Here is a 20,921-nt window from a genome sequence, read left to right as displayed (position 1 = left end):
TGACATTTATGCTAATGGAAGAGTCGCCCTCTGAACAAACCAATCTTGGATGTTCTTTCTAGTAACATTAACAATGCGATGATGCAGTGTGGATCTCTAAAGATGTAAGGCGTATTTTGGTGGTACGATATAAATACATTCATTTTATCTCGTAGTATTTCTATTGATATCTGTCATCCTAATTAATATCCGTTAAAGTATATTATTGATCATGATACATGCCACTGTCATGACGACAGATATTTTCTTCGTATTATTATTATCATTATTATTGTTGTTGTTGTTGTCGTTGTTGTTATTGTTGTCATTATCATTATCATTATCATTATTGGCATACATTATTATCGTTACCATCATCATCGTTATTATTGTCATAATTACCATCCTTCTTGTAATCCCTGTCATCAATTATTATTAGCCACTAATCATACTGTGAAGAGGATGAGGCTAGTGCTAACTTATCAGTAATAGTTAATATCATTGTCGTTAAATCATTATAAATCATAATACCCCGACATTATCACTATGCTTTTTCAGTTTCAGTTTCCAGTTTCAGTAAGTTTTATTTCTCCACTTGAATATTCAACCCAGAAAAAAATCAGTATGACAAAATAAAAAATATTCATAGGACCTGAAAATAATTATAAACAAGAGTAATCATTACAAATACATAATTATGTAAATAAATACGTACATATATTTCATGGCAGTAAATATACAGGTGGAGGAGACTGTTATCGATAAGCAAATCGCTTGACTTGGACAACGGCCTCTAGACATTACGGCTTGTAACATTTTTTTTTTATTTTTTTATACTGAAGGAACATAATACATATGCATGGAATGAATAACGTAAAACTTTCAGGTATTTTCAATGTCACCGTTTACTTTTAGTGTTATTGTTACTCCTCTTTATTATGACCGTCATCTGTGGCGGCCAATTATTCTCTTAGTTTTCTTCCTTTTCTTGTTACATTTATGCTATTCAATGAGTTGTTGATATAGACGACGGTGTTAAAAAGGTAATTATATTATTACATAATCTTTATCACCATTCAATTCAATTCAATTTATTCAATTCAATTCAATTCACATGTACTCTATTTCCATAAAAAAAGTAATACATGATACCAAATATATACATTTGTCAATTCATATTGTTAAACAATTTTAAAGTGCAAGTCAAAAAGCAGAATATATGTACGAATACTCTACATATTATGAGAAAGCGATGCAAACTTTGTGATGGTGACGAAAGACATATGCTGTCATTGTCATGGTGTGTTAATTTTTCTTTGTATCATCATCGTTACTATCATCATCATTATCCTTTTCATAATCACTTCCTATCATTGTTAAGCAGATTTATCGAGCATTAATATCTCTTCTTTGCATGTGATGTAAATTACATTGCGGGAGCTGTAAGACTCTCGGCGAGTGTTAGTCCACGCTCTGTGGTGTTTTATTTCTTTTTTTCCTGGGGGTGGGGGGGGGGGTTCATGAAGATCAATATGGTATAACTTTCTGCCTGGCATACGGCATTACAAGATGTAGACGTATCTTCTTTACCAGTAGGAGTAATCAACCAGTTCAGTAATCAGAGGAGAGGGTTAATTCAAGATTTGTTTTCAAACTGAGAAGAAATAACAACTTGCGATTGGTTTCGAGACATTTTAAAACCGTTTATATTTGATTAGTGGTCCTACCACAACCCATCATTTCATCACACACACTTACTACCGTACCCATGCACACACAGACAAACTCACACGCGCCTTTGCTCTGGATATAATGCAGGCTTTATGACCAAGGGACGTACTTTATGTATGTAATGCTCGTTTGGTGTGGGTATAAATTGCCCTTGTTAAGTATGAACTGACACGCACTTAAAATCACATTAAAATTTCAAGGATGATGCTTTATGTTCGCATTATACATACGCACACACAAACACATCGTATGCGTGTATGCTGTATGTGTGTGTGTGTGTGTGCGTGTGTATGTGTGCGTGTGTGTGTGTGTGTGTGTGTGTGTGTTGATCAAATAAGACGCCATAAAGAGGGAGAAAGGAGAGAGAGGGAGGAGAGAGAGAGATAGACGGAGAGAGGAGAGGGGGAGAGAAAGTGGAGAGGTGGAGGGGGGGGGGGGAACTACCCTTCCCAGAATCTGTTGATACGTCTTATTACAATTTTGTTAACCTAGAGGAATTGAAGAGTTTGTTTGCAAAAACCGATAAGTCCATTTTTGAAGATTTTGAAGTACGGTGTCTGTCATAAAGTACAAAATAATACCTTTTAAATGATATATTGGTCACTACATAATTATAAAGGTATATTTTTGAAGTTATGGTCAAAAGAAGCAAAAATTTTCTTATCATTCTCTTTATTTTTCTTGACCTTTAATCGCAAATATCTCCATTTGGCAAATATGGACTTATCGGTTTTTGCAAACAAACTCTTCAATTTTTGTCGGTCAATCTGTCAGTCTTTTTACCTGTATGCTTACGAATCTCTTTTGTCACCCTCGGTATCTGGTATGTGGGGCAACGTGCTATTCCCATGTTCGATAATTTGGAGTTACGGATAAGAACAGCGACGGGAGATGACTTAACAAAGGAAAATCTACTTGAGCGTCTGGCACGCGGGGAGAAGCACGTCGCGAAATACCAAGGACATTGATTTGATTTGCAAATAACGACGACATCGCATGCTTATTCTAAATTGATCGGAGCTTCCTCACCATCAGGTAAACTAAAAACAGGAGCAACAACAACGATGGCGACAAAGCAGCAACAGAAGAGAAGTATCAGTAAACAAGGAGCGCGAACGCACTGCCCGGCTCTGGAAAATATAAAAGTGCGGTCACGAGAAATCCCATCATCTCCTTGCGCTGCGTCAACGCCGCATCTTGAAGTTGCTAGGATGACACCCGTTGCTACCCCCGGCATCATTCCTCCACCTGCGGAGAGGGGAACGGGGGATGCGTTTGCCAGATCACCCACGTGGGAGAAATGTACGACGATGACTTCTTACGCAGACAGGCGGGTGACAATCTGACAGGATTTCATCATCTTCCGCCCCGCTCGCGATGGGTTATGGAAAGGTCAGTACAGATACACCGGCTTGGAATATTTTTGGGGAAGGGGAAAATGGATGAGGCTTGTATACTGGCACGTAAACACACATACGCAAGGCACACGCACTTACACACATACACGCAAGCAGGTGCGCGCTCACACACACTGCACACACGCGCACAACACAATCCTACTCGTAGATACGGAGCGTGGTATAAATAGATTACAGATCAACAGCGTATAACGTGTCGAAAGTTTATTATTCGACCTGTCCTACACATATACACAGAGTTATTGGCCTACTTGACAATAATTAACATGATTGACGGATAGTAATTCCCAATATCATTGGCAATATCATTACAAATGAAATATGTTCCATATCCGGAGAGGTGACAAATCACGTAAGAATCTAACAAGAATATTTGCAAGGTTGCGTTTTATTTCGTGACATGATTCATTAATTTGATATATCTCGCAATATATCAAATTAACCAATGATTCATTAATTTGATATATATATTTCAAAGCATCTCATCGCATCTACAGAAGCCGGGGTAAGGGAAGAGTGAGAACATCTTACCTGAGAGGATAAGTCTCTTCGTTTTCAAATATGAGGTAGTAAGTTTGAATTGTGCAACGTTCGAGCGTTCTTGGACAATGTAATACAAGTATATAAGTATTATAATTATTTACCATCCTGTTCGTTGGCCCCAGATGCAGAAATGGGTACAAGGGGATGCTGAGGTTAGTGGTAACACCAAGTTTTCTTGGTACACTGCAAACAAGTTACCTTTGGTAGACAAGACATGATGATGATGATGATGATGATGATGATGATGATGATGGTGATGATGATGATGATAATGATAATGATGATTGGTATTATTGGTATCGTAATTATAATAATTACTACAAATACTGCTACTGCTATATTCTTCTACTTCTTCTATTACTATTTTCATTACCTTATGAATTTCATTATCAACATCAAAACTATGTATACATGCTATCATTTCGTTGATTACCTCTAAGTTTCATCTTGCAGTCAACCAACATGACCAATGTATACTCAAGATCATTTCTAATGATTATTTTCTAATATCATGTTTTATTTAAAAAAAATGATTTTAACTGATTTGAATTTAAATGAGTTGAATTGAACTGAACTGCAGTGCATTATATTGAACTGAAATGAATTGAAACGCAATTCTTTCAGATCCTTTGTAATATATCATAATGCTTTATATTAGATTGTTACTAATTTTTCCTGTTTGAGAAATATGAAAAACAATAACTTAGATTTAATCGAATGGAGCATTTGATATTTTTGTTATGATCACGTTAATCATTATTATTATTAAATCTATTTCCAACATAACATTTTTATACATTACAACAAATCAATGAAATACAAAACATATAAACATGCATATATGAAAATATTGTTCCAAATCATTGTATTACTGTAAAAGAGAGGTCCATTCAAAAGATAACTTTGTAGAGATGTGGACCGCTCTATCATCGTCATCATTATCACCACTTAAATCATCATTTTCTTCTTTTTTTTTCCCTTTATCTTGCATCTCTTCTGCACCGTTATGTCACGTGACCCGGTAAAGTAGCAAACCGACAAATCTCCGTAAGATGTGAAAAGCATATTAATACATACCTCCATCCTCGACAGTCGTCTCTGCAATTGTTGGTGACACCTCTAGCGATGACTGCCACCTCTCGTAAAGACTGCGATATATAGATCAATATCCGAAGATTCTAATTTCTCGGGATGGATCAGTTAAGTGTCAGATTATAGGCTTTAGCATTGCAAAGTGTGCCTCCGCTAATTCGCAGAAAGAGAGAACCGCTCGAGGCGCCGCCGTTTGATTTTTCGAAGATGCACTCTCAGCGTCACGTCAGAAACAATAGAGATGATGGTGTCACGTTTTCGGCGTCTTTTATGTCCAGTACAATCACTTTCATAATGTAAGAATGCCTACTGATAATACCGATAGTGATTATTGATGTATTTATAGTGATGTTGGTGTAGTAATGCGGATAATGGTTAGAGTTATAACAACAATTATAATAGCAAGAGATTGTTATCACCACCACTATCAATTTCATTATCATTACATATTTAATTCGTAACCGGCAGTGTTCCTGAAAACGTAATAAGTTTATTGATATATCTCAACCAAGCTGACTTCTTATTAGGCGCACAAGCGTAATCAAACGGATTTCCTTTAATAACGATTTGCATGGGAAGAAAACACAAAACATTTCTGGGTTGGTCGGGAAAATGGGCATTTGTATAGATATCCATGCATACAAGTTTTTGTTTTTTCTTTCCTTCCTAGTTTGGTTTCATGTCAATTGACATTGGTTTCTTTGATTTTGTTTCATATATCTGTTTGTAGTTTCATTAAGTCATTATTCGTTTTCTTATGTATTTTCTGAGGGTCCCATACCGTACAAGCTTTGCTTTTTAGTGGGACCCTCTATTTCCATTCCCACCCTTCAATCGCCCTTATATGCATTATGCATATGTACAGTATATACCTTAAAATAATTTACGTTGTTACTCGTGATCACATGTATTTTGTTAATTTACGTTTTTTAGATTATTACAAATAATGTTCTGATGATGCATTGTATATAATTTTCCCCGTTTATTCAATGGAAATGAAAATGAAGTTGAATTAAAGATGAATTAAAGTGATATGAATTGGCCTATAACTTATCTAAATGAATGATAACTATACGATCAGGACGATTGTGGAAAATGAATAATTATGAGCTACTTCGGCACATCCGTATATTGCCCTATAAGACGACATAGATATTATGATAAAGTTGTTGATCGCTGATTCTTACTTTTAAATCCTCTACGAAATCATTTATATGACCATCTCGTTCTTTGAGTGTATAAAAGTTAGTGTGTTGCTATCAGCTATAGATCGTAGTTACAGTTGACAGATAGCGCTCACTCTTAATGGTTTGAGAATAATGAAAACGATGTCAAGGATGTCAGTGATGAATGCTTCTTAATGATGATGTTAAAAGCAGATGTAATGATTACTCGCGATTTGGAAAGGTTGAGCATAAAGCGAAAGGTTGAGAATAAAGCATGCACTTCCTTAGATCTGTTAATTGTTACACAATCGTGAGGGACATTTCAGTGGTAAAGGGTTACAACGCCTCTTCAGGAGAGAATAACATATTCTTTACTTAAAAATGATTTGGATTTGACTTACTTGATTTCTTACTAGAGTTGAAATTTCATTGCTAAATCGGAAAGCGGCAGAAGTTTGTTGCAAAAACATCACCAACTCTACGCTACAACAAGTGGAACAATGACTTTGACATGACCTGTTATCAGAATGACGTCTCTTGGATACGATTCATCAATACATACAAAACACATATCCTTTTCTTCGAAAGAAACATAGTTTTGTATCTTTGTTTGCTGACTAAAAATACAAAGACACTGCAGCTTTAAATGGAGGAAATATAATGTAGGTAGGCCTATATAAAAATGTATGACCAACACGATGTGAATGATAGTGGAAATGATAATGATAACGACAATGATAATAATAATAGTAATAACACTGATGATGATGATAATAATAATAATAATACTGATAATAGTAATGATGATAACAATAACAATAACAATTATGATATGGATGGTAAAAATAGTAGAAATGACAATTAGAATAATAGTAATAATAACGATAATTAAAGGTAATAATTATAAAAGTAATCATTGTCATGACACATCATGATCATGATTAATGCTATGTAACAGGGGTATAGTCTCTTTAGTGTTTGGCCAGCGTTCCAGCAAGGGCCCTGTAATTATCACTCTATATATTTGCCTTCTCATCGACTGTCCTTGGAGAAGCGGGGTATATAAGGAGATAAAAAGTCATGTTCAAAGATGTACGTACTCCCAGGGAGGATTCGAATACAAGATCGCCCGTTTAAGTGCGTGGAGCCTTATCCACTGGACTGCAGTGATCAGCGGTAATTTCTCGATGAATAGCAAGGCCAGCGTGACAGAGACATATGACAGAATAATATGATGATAAAATGCATATTGCACAGGACATACTCAACGATCTCGACTTGCATCATCCTTGTTGCATGGAAAGGGATGGAGAATAACATTGAATGCTCACGCATTTAAAGCCCCCTTTCGACAGTCGTGGATATTGAATATTTAAATATCAACTGCTGTTTGTCTTCTGATAACAATAACAAAAACAAAGAAAGGGAAGGAAAAGCAGAGAAAAAAAAGCAATCCAACATTATTTTGCAGAGCATTGATCATTGATTAGAAACTGTACTATCGAGTATCATAATCACCATAGTGATCCATAGCAATCCAGGACGTAATGTCTTATACTGTCATCATGGTCATAATGCACGCTTCATGCTTAAACATATCATGATATAGATACTACTGATGACAACGATATAAGAGGACTCTAAAAAGTAAAATAATAACAACACGGATTTTACGTCTGCAGCATTATAAGCGATATCAATATCACTTATCAAAATAATGAAGCAATATCAAAGTTACTGTCACCATTATCATGAATACAACCTTATCAAAACTTTGTCTGCATTATATTCACGGTGTTACCCCTGATGTTCAGTAAATGTACAGATGTTATGTTTTATGCTCATGAGATTGATGTTTGCTTCATCACCATACATGTGTACCCGGAGAAGTCCGTGTTGTACTTACCATGGCGCCAATCAGATGAGCCTCCTTTATAGCCAGCTTTACCATCTCAACGTCCATCAGGGGGGCTACAAGGCTTGCCTTGATTGGCAAACACGGTAGGTTTCAAATACGGGATGAAGTACGACGTCTGGCAAAATATTTCATGGGAAGGAATATATATATATATATATATGTATATATATATATATATATATATATATATATATATATATATATATATATTATATATTGTGAGATATATTGTGAGATATGAGAATGGAAGGAGAAATCGGTGCGTAGCTTTGACATCATTATTCCTCTCACTGTTCCTCCTTTTTCGGATATACATATATATATATATATCCCAAAACTTCTCTCGACACAGGTAAACTCATCACAGAATGTGACCGATGGACTTCACATGTATGAAATGAATGTTTGATGAGAGATATTTCGCTGTTCCCTCCCCCCCCCCCAAAAAAAAAAAAAAAACATGCCAGAGCATAATAAAACGGGATGCGAAATTGAGAATGTGGACCGACAGTAAACAGACTACACAGTGAAGATTGTTGTGGAGTACGAAATGTTGAAAAAGATGTGGAAATGATAGTTGCGGTTATCAAGAATAAAGAAAGAGAGAGAGAGGGGGAGGTGAGAGTATGCAGATAAGAAAATCTGAGGGCCTGCCCAAGTACACAGAAGACATGCTACAAAAAAATACCTTGGTATGTTTATAATGCTTATGTGTATATAATATTCATATACATAGGCCCTATGTATAATTATAGGTAATATACAATATATATATATATATATATATATATATATATATATATAACACATTTTATTTGCATATATTCATAAACATATACATTTATAATGATATCTATTCCCATGTGTCCTCATGCATACATATGCTAATGTATCGTATATAATTATATACCGTATATATATACATGTATATTATATTATATATAAAATTACATATGTATAATATTCATATATACACACATACATTTATGCATATGTGTGTGTATAGAAAGTGATATAGAGAGACAAAAGATAAGAACACTCCACGATAAAAACTAGAAATAGGATGAATTTGCTTTGAAACAATTACGCTTGATTATTAAAAAAAAAGGAAGAAATCGCTTGTTTATGATACACACTAAGCAACAACCGCCACAACCAACACAGATTTATTACATGAGTTCCTCAACCATTGAGCACACTAAATTTCAACACCAACACCTGATAGACGTATCAGCAAAGGAGAAGAAAAAATAGTGGCGCACATTCCCCCCAAATAGCACAACTTATGGATTATGAAAAAGCAGAATCAGTTCCAGCATAGTTATTACAACGTCTGGTTTTACCATGCCCTCCGCTCACACTCCCCCACACATACACACCCTCACTTGCATATACCATATCCATATGTACTGTTTGCCCCGATCAGATTTCTTTGATTATATATTCATATGCGGCGCTGTTATTGTTGTTGGCTTTTTTTTCTTCTTCTTCTTTTATAGGGGGGGGGGGATGAGAAACCAAAAGAACCTGGGTCGCTTGCTTGATGTAACATTTTAATTACAATCCGGGGGTATCAAGGTGTTAATCATAAGATTCCAGATTTCTCCCCCCCCCCCCCTTCTCTCTCTCCCCCCTCTTTCACTTTCATCCCCGAGTCTTAGCACTCTTCGATGCCGGGACAGTCTCTGGATGTTGGAAGCGCGTATGTGGAAGCGATCAAGCCCCGGCTAATTTAGTTGATGATGTTATTAAGTCAGTGACGAAAATTTGATTAGTGTTACCGTTGAGCGTCGCAGGATGAGGTAATGCGCATAAATCACTCGTCATTACGAGGTGCTTTTTCCCGCAAACCAGCCAGATAAACACGCAAAGTCTGCGATTTATTAATTTTTCCTCCAAGGTTTTTTTTCTGTCCTTTTTTGTTATATTTGGTAAGTGGCTCTGGTGTTTCCGCTCTTCCAAAAACACCTTTATGAGGATTTTGGGTTGGTGTCCTTTTCCGAATTGGTATTTTGAATTGTTGTGTAAGAACATTTTTGCCACAAATCTTTATTTCATTGGTCCATTTAGCAAATATTTTAATCAATATAATATGTGTTTTATTGTATGGCAGGCTACAGAAATGGCTTTCGGAGCAGTAAATTGTTGTTTGTTTGCGTGTTTGTTTGTTTGGTTTTGTGTGTGTTTTAACCGCAAGTAATTTGCATCTTATCAAAAGCTGCAAAGCTGACGTAGAGTCATATCTTTCCCATAGCAGAGGAGGATTAAAAACACGACGGAAACAAAAAAATGTAAACGAATTATTTAAGTAAGCAGGATGTAAAGTGACATATTGCTTTTAGTCACAGGGAAATCAATATAATGAACATATGAGTCAGATGTCAGTGTTGCTCTTCATAGCAAGATTAAACGTAAAGTGCGCAGTATTGATTTGGATAAGAAAATGTGCGCATTTTAGTCCAAAAAGGAAGAAACATACATAAATGTGAACTTTAACGAGTACAATTCAGTATACCTTTACCTTAATGGCATGACTGTATCAAAACAAGACAATTTTCTTGTCCAAGAGTATCAGTTCTCTTTGATGTGAGGGGATGAGAGATTGCTTGTTGGTCTATGTCCATTTCAATTTCATATTCGGAATGGACGCAAAATGAACGAGAGCGATGAGGTGAAAAAAAAAAGATAACACCGTTCCGCAAACGATAAAAAACAGAAAACAGACAAACAAATAAACAAACAGCGGCAGTATAAAACAAGAGTAAACGAAGGAAACAACAAAAGCGGAGCAACACCATCGATATAAGAAAGAATCAACAACAACTACTACAGCAGCAAAACAAGAGAAGCGCAAGCGACAATAACATCAGCAACAGCGCCAGTAGAGCAATGTAAGAAAGAAGAGCAGAGCGGATCAAAACCAGCTCAAACATGATTCCCAATTAATATACAAGACGTCGCCTTATCGCCGTGATGCATGTGACCTATTCACCGCTTCCTCTCCGCTTTCCCACATGCGGATGATGGGGAAAGCAGGAGCAGTGATGTCGACTCGAGACAAGTGTTTGGAGCTTTACATCCTGATGACATAACACGAGAGAGAGAGGGAGACCCCGCATCCTGAACTCATCCCATCATTGCCCCCCCCCCCCCCCCCATCCCTACCCTCTTTCCCGGCTCACGTACTCCTGTAAAACTGTCCGCGTAACCAATGAGAGAGTGTATAGTTTGCATGTACGTATCTCCTGCGCCGCAGTTCACAGCCCTCGATCGACAATACACGGCGGTCGTGATATATTGGCAAAGATTATATCAAATATGATTATCTGGAGGCGACAGGTAGGGGATTGAACTTACAGCGGGAGGGGGAAACCTCTCCCTCGAATGGGGGCGCTCTTCAAAAAAGTGAAAGCATTACGCCAGCCCCCAAAAGGGGTTCGGAACAGGTAAAATGAGACGAATCAAACCCAAATTCTATGTTATTTACTTCTAAAGTGTTGGTTCCTATTTACCAAATGATCTGAAATATGCATGGAATATGGCAAATTTCATAATTTTGCTTTATCATATTAAGGCTCTAGAAAACAGAACAAATAATTAATTCCTCCATTAACCATAAATGGAAGTATCATTAAACTCTGTTTGTTCTCATTCCATCTCAACCTTAAGATTTTTATCTCAAATGATTGGCTCCTTGACAAAATGAAGGTATTTCTGATGTGTTTTGTCAAGTCTAAAACATACGAAACTACTTAGATTGTTAATAGCAGATTGAAAGGCAATTAATGTGCAGATATTTTTCATGTTTTATGTACTCTAACCAGCGATGTTTATATCTTACTGTAAACTTCCAAATATCCTGAAATGGGTAGCAAAGATTTTATATTGCGGGCCAAAAAGTTAAAAAACGAATGAAATAAGAGAAACGGAAGAATCTCAAATGTTGAAATTATGTGTTGTTGTCATTAATTTGTCTTATTTTCGCATTTCTTTCAGTGTTCATTTTTCATGTATCACTTTCGCAACATCTACCGACCTATCTCTCTCTCTCGTTTTCTTAGTTCTCCTTCCTCCATGTTTTCCGGAATCCTTTTGAATCATGTAACTCTGACGTATGTGTCCTTTGCGTTTCTCCCCCCCCCCCCCCGTGCTTTCCGTCTCTAGACACATTTATTACGAAGAAAGTATTGATTCCCCATCACTGTTAAATGTGAACTATAGGGGTAATATTTGCAAGGTGCGTTGACTCTGATAGTGACTTCGCTCTGAAGGTCGTGCCAACATTGCGGTCGTTACCCGGCTTGAAAATAAAAGTGCAGGTGAGTTATTAGTCTTCTTTCAGAGGTGTAGAAGATAATGACAAAAGACAGAATAACCTCCCTTTCTGGTTTGTTATGCAACAGTTGACAGTTAAGTAGAATATGAGATAAAAAATATGATGTAATATATTGTATATAGATAAATGAATAAGTAAGTAAATAGATAAATAAATAATTCTATGTATATAATCATATTTATATATTCAATTAAATTGTGAGTAATTCATGTTCGTTCTCCAATTTATGATTTTGATGATTCATGGCAGTTCGGTAAGAAAGAAAGTTTTATTTGTTTGTTCGTTAGCCATACTGATGACAGGGCCTAGAAAGTGTAAACTTCTTAACATCATTCACGCCATTTTGAAAATTATTAGAAAACTGTTTAAAATTTTATTGAAAGTTAATTTGTTACCTTTCAGCTTGAAACAATTATATCAAATGTTGAAAACAACTTATTTCGTACGAAGAGATAGCTATCCACCTACTGTGTGTCAAAGAGAACAAAATAAGAATGGACGAAAGTCTTGTTGTTTCTCTTTCTTCATGAATGATACCTGAGGCATGACTTATAATTTTTCTCATGAATTATGCTTGAACCCCTAAGAAGTTATGTCTCTGTGTAGAGAACATCTGTCTTTGTGGAGAAATGACGATAGAACTTTCCTGAAAGCTTGAATGGGTCGATATTTTTGTAAGTCTTATCTTAATTTCTTGTGACGCACTATATAAACTTTAGGATTAATGATGATGCAAATATGAGAGCACGTGTAATCAAGTAATCAGGATTATTATTGGGATATGCTATTACTATATACATTACAACATGATAATTTAAATTTCACATTCACATTGAACCAAATTGTTGATCTTCTTAAAATACTTCGCGACACATCAAGTACTTGCACATTGGATTGCTTGAACGCATGCGGTCTGTAAATTACATTATTTAAGTCTCTTTTCTTTTCAACATATTGATCATCGCAGTATTTTATCACTTTACACATTCTGACATTTATCTGTTCAAGAAGAGATAGAAGTGAGCGAGTGCGGGTGCGTTTCTTTGTGTCTCTTGTGTACTTGCATACACAATATCAGTGGTATCTTTAGTATACCATGTGCATAAGTACACAGCACTGCAAATGAATAATATCATAATTATGATAAGTATGTAGTTATGCATATATATTAAAAAAATATAATTCATGTTTATTTTATATATTCGATTTATATGTCTATTATAAGAACGGAATATAACATCTTGTCTTTTGTAGCATGGAATCATAGAGATAAGAACTGATGGTCACTCACCTTTTTCTTGGCAGAGAGGACAAAGCGGTCAAAGCTTGACCATTCGGACATGACAGTCCATGCCACTGGCTGGCTGTAATTCAATCTGCTCTCCTCCCCAACCTATTCCTCGTAACCTGGTCTGATTTTTGGTCAAGAGAAGAAGAAGAAAAAAAAAAGAGGACATGAATAGAAACAGAGAGAGCGAAAGAAATTCGAGAAAACAGGAGAGACCATTATGGGCAGTTTTGGGGCATCAAACTGGCCCGCTGACCAGGTACCGGTCACTACCTGAGATGGAGTTGGGTTCTAAATCTCTTCTATCTCAAGCTCATATCCTGACTCTAAAGACGCAGTGTTGTACCTACTCACAGTTTGTTCTGCTCATTGGAATCTTATGACTGTTTCAGATGTTTCCAGTGCACTTTCTTTTCTACCCTTTATCAAGATGTTAATGTCCCCAATTCACATCAATGGAGCATTCTTCTATGAGCTTGCCTGGAGTACAGTGTTTGCCCAGGTAGCCCTTCAATGCCTCAGTTGCTTCCAGCTCATTGCTATATACGTCTGTGCACACACTGAAATTATGCATTGATGCTTTCAATTCACTGTTTATATCTTTCACCCTTTTAGATGAAATCCAAGTAAAAAAGAAGTCTTGCCCTTGTAACATGACAGGGATTTAGGTTATGCACAACCAATGAAGTCATATATTGTTATGATAAAATAATTGATTTGGTATGGTCTCTTAAATGCTTTTAAATGGTGAGGTCAGATCAGGGAGGTGGAAGGAAGATGTCCACCTCCCTGGTCAATCAGACTATTAAACCAAAGAATAGACACTAGGGTATTGTGCTAACACATTGGAAACAAAGAAGTGACTTACCTAACTTTTGTGGCTTAAAAAGAAAAGGATTGATGTCCCAGATTGTTATAAAATGAAATTTATTAGTGAGTTGTGGCCATGGGTTGTGATATTTAGAATCATATAATAGAAGAAATGGGGAAAAAAGTTGCACAATTAAAAATTTGTATGTATTCATTTCATACTGGTGTGAATGTATGAGTGTATTAAAACTGTGAAGTTTAATTTGACAGGTAAGTTGTTCCCATATATTTACAATATGTGTGCTCTCATTGAGAGGCTTGGAGAAAATGATGGACATCAACGAGATGTTCAGCTTCAACCTGAGCAAGAGTCTTTTGATTTTGGTTTCAAACTGTCTCCGTATACTTGCCGACCCATGTGCACCATGTGTGACTTCTTTCATTTTGTTCAAATAATTTATGTTGCTTGCTGTACAAATAAGGTATGTTTCGTCATACTGCATCGCATTGGCAAAAAATGCTGTGAAACACGGAAACCAAGATTTTTTTTTTCTCGAAATGTTTTCAAATCTCAAAAGTTTCATGAAGATTGTTTCAAACTCGCCACACATTCACATCCAGCTCACCTGTTCAATGTGTGTTGAAGTATGATCTGTTACGTGACGCTCAGAATATAATCGTGATGGCCACATCTCACAGAAGTTAGTGTTTTGTGTGTCATTACACACTCTCAAAAACGCTCTGCCAGTTTATTGTTCGCAAAGTGAAACATCCCTGCCTGAGAAATGAGAACAAGTCAGGTATCAGAGATGCAGTCTTCTCCAGTCACAGTTAAACTGCAGTAGACTACTGTAACTGTCTTATTTTCTCACAATTGATTTTTCACACTGAGAGGCTCTAAAAACATATTCATGGGTTCTTGAATTTGCGCTGCACAATTGCCAACCCATTCAAAATGTGCAGAGAAAATTTTGAAGATACTTTTGTGGGTTTAGAATTCGCGCTAGCCAAAAGTAGCGCGAAATGCGCGAAAAATTAATGTACTGCTAAAATCTGTGCTTTGACAGTAAATCTATCCAAGAAGGAAGCTGCAGCAAGCTTAGATCAGACTGCAGTGATACATGATGTCTTTGTTAGAAACTGAGGTTCATATAGGATTGCGCCTTCAGCACCATGGTCTTCAGTTCCATATCTACATAATATTGTATACAATTACATATTTTGTAGTATATTGAAATGTACATTTTGCAAAGAATATGAAATACCGGTATGTTGTATTGGTTCATGTAAAGTCTCAGCCAAGTTGTATGAATTCCACTTTGTGAGAAGTAAAGACTGATTTTGTCCTAGATTAAGATATTGGGCGATGGAAACTCGGAGGTTTTTAACACGAAGAATTCCGAAGGTATTGTCAGACTTAATCAATACTTGATGGACTTGCTGCCAAACCCACAAAATTCAGCTTTTTTGCTAGAATAGAGCAGTTTTTTCTTCTTTTAAGTACGGTAACCAATAAGATGACAACCACAAAATGATTGAGTCCAAGCAGAGATGAACATTGCCGGTGATAGATCAGTGACGTGTCAGATCAATCGTCATCACCAGGGAGTTGATCAACACGAAAATGGAATAACAGGATTTGAAGAGTAATGTCAGAATGGAGGCCATATACCACAAGTAATGAATGGTTGTTCTACTTAAAGATGATTCACGCACTGACTTCTGAACTGCCATTTGTATAGGGCCCCCTTGCTGATGGACCTGGCCCGACTGTGTGCCGAGCACAACTTACCAGACCTCCTGGCTCGGACGCTGGATGCGATGAAGAATTTCCCCCTCAAGGTACAGTGGACATGTCTTCTGTGTTGTCTGCCGTTGGCCGTGTTTGACACACCATGTTGTATAGACAACTTCTAAGCGCAATTTGCACCCACACCGCACTGCCTTATCGCCCTCAGATCAAAGTTGATGATGGATGGAACCCCTTCAATCTGAATCCAGTCATTGCTTTGCTGATTCTGTGGGATGCTACTTCTCAAGATTTGTATGTAAAAGTGATGAAGAAGAGGTGTTGGTATCCTGGAGAGCAGAAGACTTCTTGCACAATATTCACTTTGAAAATTGATCAGATATTTAACAAATTGTAGAGTAGATGAACTGATCTTTGCGAATTGTATAAAAAAAAAAAGCTTTGTATTCTGATTGTGCATTGATTGATCAACTTAATTTGATTTATGTAGACTACTATACTAGCTAGTTCTGTATGGGGAAAGTGTTGGATCATTATCCATCGAAGCTTTCTTTTGTGGCAAGTTTTTGTCACAGAACAAAACTAAAATGTTTAGGTTATGCTTGCCTCAGGTGTGCTAAAGCCTAAATCCTTTTTTAGTTTTCTGTAAGCCAGCTTTCTTGGTATGAACAGTATTGTTTGAAGAGACTTAAATACTTGCAGCTAAATGTTGGTTTTTCCATAAATGCCATTTGATAGAGAAGAAAAGAAGTCAACTATTTGAATGATTTCAGGACAAGGGAACATTTTTTGAGATGGAGTTCCTGCAGTGCGAACTGATGGTGAGAAACCTTCTGGACAAGCAAGAGGTCTACAGCAAGAACACGGTGGAGGTAAGGCAGCTTGAGTCATGGAAGGACCTGCCGGAGTTTTCATCTCACACTAGATATTCATATAAGCTATTGCATTGAAAACAAAAAGATCCTCCAAACAGAAGCGGTTTGAATGTTCTCTGCAAACTACTAAGTAACACTACAATTGTACCAATCAGGTCCTTTACTTCTTTTGACATCTTTGGCATTAACTAGATGCTCATCTAAAGGGTCACATTGAAGTTAGCAACCATTTTAGGGATCGATATCCAAGGGACAGAAAAAGCATTGAATGTTTGAGAAAGCTGTACCTTTACACTAAATCCAGCAAGTTCATAATTTCCTGAGATGCTGCTGTAAGAGAACTACAATGTATACCATCCTCTTATTAAGGACATATCTTTGTTGACATACAGGCATCTTGTACTACTGGGATGAAGTGGTACATTGGTGTTCATGTCTTTGACTACAAGATTTGGAAGACCTGGTATCGATAAATTGTTATCAAAGTTTCGAATATAATTGCTTCATGAAGCAGACATGTACGAATATAATGGTCGCAAAGTAGAGAAGGAACAATTATGCATTTGCAGCAGGAAATGGAAAATAAATAAGTACACAAACTGGCGATATGGATATATACCTTTCATAGTTGTTTCCTGTGTGTACCTTGCTCCTGGTGTATACCGTAGGTGCGTCTGCACGCCATAGACCGTCAGAGCGAAGCCGTCATGAACGCAGTGCGCCACGGCGACCCCAACGTGATCCAGGCAGGCTGTGTGACCCTCTGGAACCTCTGCCTGCCCCTGCTGCAGACCAACCTGAGGAGCCAGGTCCGCAAGCCCCTCACTCTGGTCGCCGAGTCTCTGGAGAACATTGACAGGTGGGTGCTGAATGTATAGACTAGCTCTGGTTCCTTGCTGAGAGATCATGTGACTACACAATCGCCTCTTTCAGACCAGAGAGTTCGTGTGTGGATATACGACATATGAATATGGCATGTTTTTTTTGTCTGATTGCTCTTACATTGATACATCGTATGGATATACGACGAACATTTGTGCCTTAATGCTCTCATATCAATAATTTCATACAAGTAGGCGGGGCTTATTTGCGGCGCTTGTTATGGGTAAGCGCGAACTATACTGATGAATGCACCACTAAGTGTAAGTGCAATGCTCAAACCACATGCAAAGTACATACTACACAAGGAGGAGACTCCATCTGTGATCCATGAGCTTCCCATCAAATGTAACAGTGATTGAGATCTGATGCTGCCGTACAATTGACATATATTATGACGTTGTGTCTGAATGCTCTCATATGAATATGAGGTATGATAGGATGCATGGATATACAATATGTCGGTGTGTCTGATGAGAGCGGCCTATAATGCCTGTTTGCATGCTATGGATTTCTGTGTGAGATTAGACAGAAAGCATGCTTACCTATTCTCTAGATATCCAGTCCATGTCATTTGTTTAAAACATTTACATCAGCATCAGTGGTGACAATGTAAAGCAATGAGGAAGGGAGGTTTGCGGGACACCATGTGCATGTAGTTCTCGAAAGGACAGTTGGTTTGCAAAAGAAGAAGCTAGAGGGAGCAAAGTAGAGGAGCAAAGCAACATAGGGAGAGTGTAAGGAAAGCACATAGTGACAGTCGAAGGGCAGCGGTGAGCTGGAAGTTGAGGTTGCACTAATGGAGATTGGAGATTAAGAGATGGGATAGTCATAAGGATGAATAGAGTAAGGATCCAGTAAGGGTTTGGAAATGGATGTCGGTGGGAGGATATAGATGAACCGGCAAGAAGGGAGGTGAGGGGGAAGGAGAAGGTTGGAAATATAATAAAGATAAGGGAGAGAAGTGGAAAAAAACTATGTGAAAAAAAAAGAATGTCATCATTGATGTTTTCCCCATAAATTCAAAGAACAGACAGCTAGCTTCTGAGAGTGCCAAATGTTATGATGGTTATTAGAGTTCCTTTGCTCCGCCACTCTGCAGCCTGTTGATTCTGCTGCGATGTCAGCTGCACACAGAGCTGGCCAAGTGTGAGGAGGACGTGGAGCAGATTCAGGTGGCCATGGAACACCTCAGGAAGGTGAGATCCAGGAGTAGCAAGAGCTCTGTTTTTATATGTCTGCGTGTCTGTTTGTCTGTCATTTGTATATTATTTGTGTATCTATGTCTGTAGGGCCTACCCATTTGTCTCTGTGTCTGTATCTGTGTGTGTGTCTCTGTGTGTGTCTGTTTGTCTGTCAGTTGTATATTATGTGTATCCATGTTTGTCCCCATGTGAATGTTTGTATGTGTCTGTGTTTGTGTTTGAGTGTGTGTCTGCTTGTCTGTTTGTCTGTTTGCTGGCAGTGTGTGTGTGTATACTTCCGTGTCTGTGTCTGTCTGTCTGTCTGTCTGTGTGTTTGTGTCTGTATCTCTGTCCTTCCATATGCTATCTTAGTGTGTTCATGGAAACACGAAGACATAAAAAAATGTGCATCAAATATTACTTAAAAAAAACTCTGAACATAAAAGTAAAACAAGAAAATACAAAACAATCAAATCATGCTTTTTTGTTGTTGTTGTTGTCAAAACTGAGAAAGTGGGGCCTGGTTTGGAATGAGAATTGATAATATGTCCATGCAGTGATAGACAGTTTTTATGAAGGCCAATTCATCATCAGAAACACTTTGAGTTGTCCTGCTCATATGGCTGCACTTCTTATCTGTAGCTATTGTACATGTAAGTGTCATATTTCCACTCCCAAGTATTAAAGCATTTCTTACTGGTAGTAATTTCACTGATGCTCAGATAAATTGGCATCTGCAGAATTTCATGTTACTTGAGGGTAATGAGCAACATTAGTATTATCTAAAACCATTATTGTGGTGGCTATTACTGATCCTACATCATGACTCCATCTCGTTCCTTTCTCCTTCCAAGGCCCTGAGCCTGGATGATGGGGGTCAGTACCGCGAGCGTCTGGAGACGGCCCTTCACCGGCTGGACCTCAGGGCAGAGCTCTACAAACTCCCCGAGAGACTGGAGGACCAGGCAGCTATGATCATTGAACAGGTGCGCATTGCATTGGAGGATAAAACTTGTGTTTGACAGCTTTGATCAATATGTCAGGCAGTGGTATAAAATACGACTCAGTGCAGGCGGTGCATTGGATGCAAGCTGTGAAATGAATGCAAAGGTGGTTTAAAGTTTTGGCAAACTTGACCGAAAAATTTACAAAAGGTCCTGCTATGTTTGTATTTAAAAAAATAATAATCATTATTTCTAGTTCCATGTTATACAAGTTGAATTTTAGCAATCACATGGAATGTGTTAACAAAATAAACAGAGCAATTATGCAAAATAACTTTATGAATGTTCAAATCAGGTTTGATAATTACATAAAAATAGTGGCAAAAATGTGCAATTGAGTTAGTCATGTATTGTGGCAATATGTGAAATGTAAAACTGGTGCTGCCATCAAATTTTGACAAATTTCTTTACTTATTTGAAAGATAAGCCGCTACTTACTTACAAGTTATCTCAAAGGAATTCTTCCTATATTACTCTGCAAGAACTGTACTTGTCATTCTGTTTATATATTCTCCATTTCAAAAGTCTGTCACTAGTCACAGTTTTGAGCATGAATTGTCCCTTTTAATCTGAGCTTTTTTTATTGAACCAAAGACCTACTCTGGCTCCTGTATTTTTTTTTTTTTTAAAGGCTCAGTTATATAGAATATGAATTTTTTTTTGTTCCATTTTTGGAAGACATCGCAGCCCATCTGCGAGCGCTTCGTGGTTGAGAAGCGCGGCCTTAAATGATGAAGACATACAATAGAATAGTATCCATGTCACTTGCTTGGTATGTCATCTTTCAGGCGAGGACCAGCTCTGACTCTGGGACTGTCCTGATGAAGCGGTCACTGCTGGTCAAGGCTGGCCAGGCCCTGTCCCCAGATGCCTTCATGCTGGTCCTGGAGAGTGAAAGGGAACCCAAAGGTTGGTGTAGAGCTTGCAGACATTCAATCTCACACTAGG

At 37.4% G+C, this 20,921-nt stretch overlaps 1 protein-coding gene across 1 annotated transcript; it reads left to right on the top strand.

Annotated features, from left to right (window-relative positions):
* Positions 1–2,774: 2,774 nt before the first annotated feature.
* On the top strand, positions 2,775–20,882 carry LOC139721809 (cilia- and flagella-associated protein 46-like; the record flags this gene model as incomplete). Its single annotated transcript, XM_071633133.1, has 7 exons — positions 2,775–3,001; positions 16,024–16,123; positions 16,805–16,903; positions 17,575–17,765; positions 18,888–18,984; positions 19,824–19,955; positions 20,762–20,882. Coding segments are annotated over exons 1-7 (967 nt in total), but the record flags the coding sequence as incomplete, so codon positions are not given.
* Between the last annotated feature and the right edge of the window lie 39 nt (positions 20,883–20,921).

The sequence above is a fragment of the Diadema antillarum genome, unplaced genomic scaffold (assembly GCF_040938485.1).
Source record: "Diadema antillarum isolate AM-2024a unplaced genomic scaffold, OU_Dant_1.0 scf00000151, whole genome shotgun sequence".
NCBI classification, from domain to species: Eukaryota; Metazoa; Echinodermata; class Echinoidea; order Diadematoida; family Diadematidae; genus Diadema; species Diadema antillarum.
The sequence above is the reverse complement of the archived record's forward strand: the minus strand, read 5'-3'. Positions and strand labels throughout refer to the sequence as shown.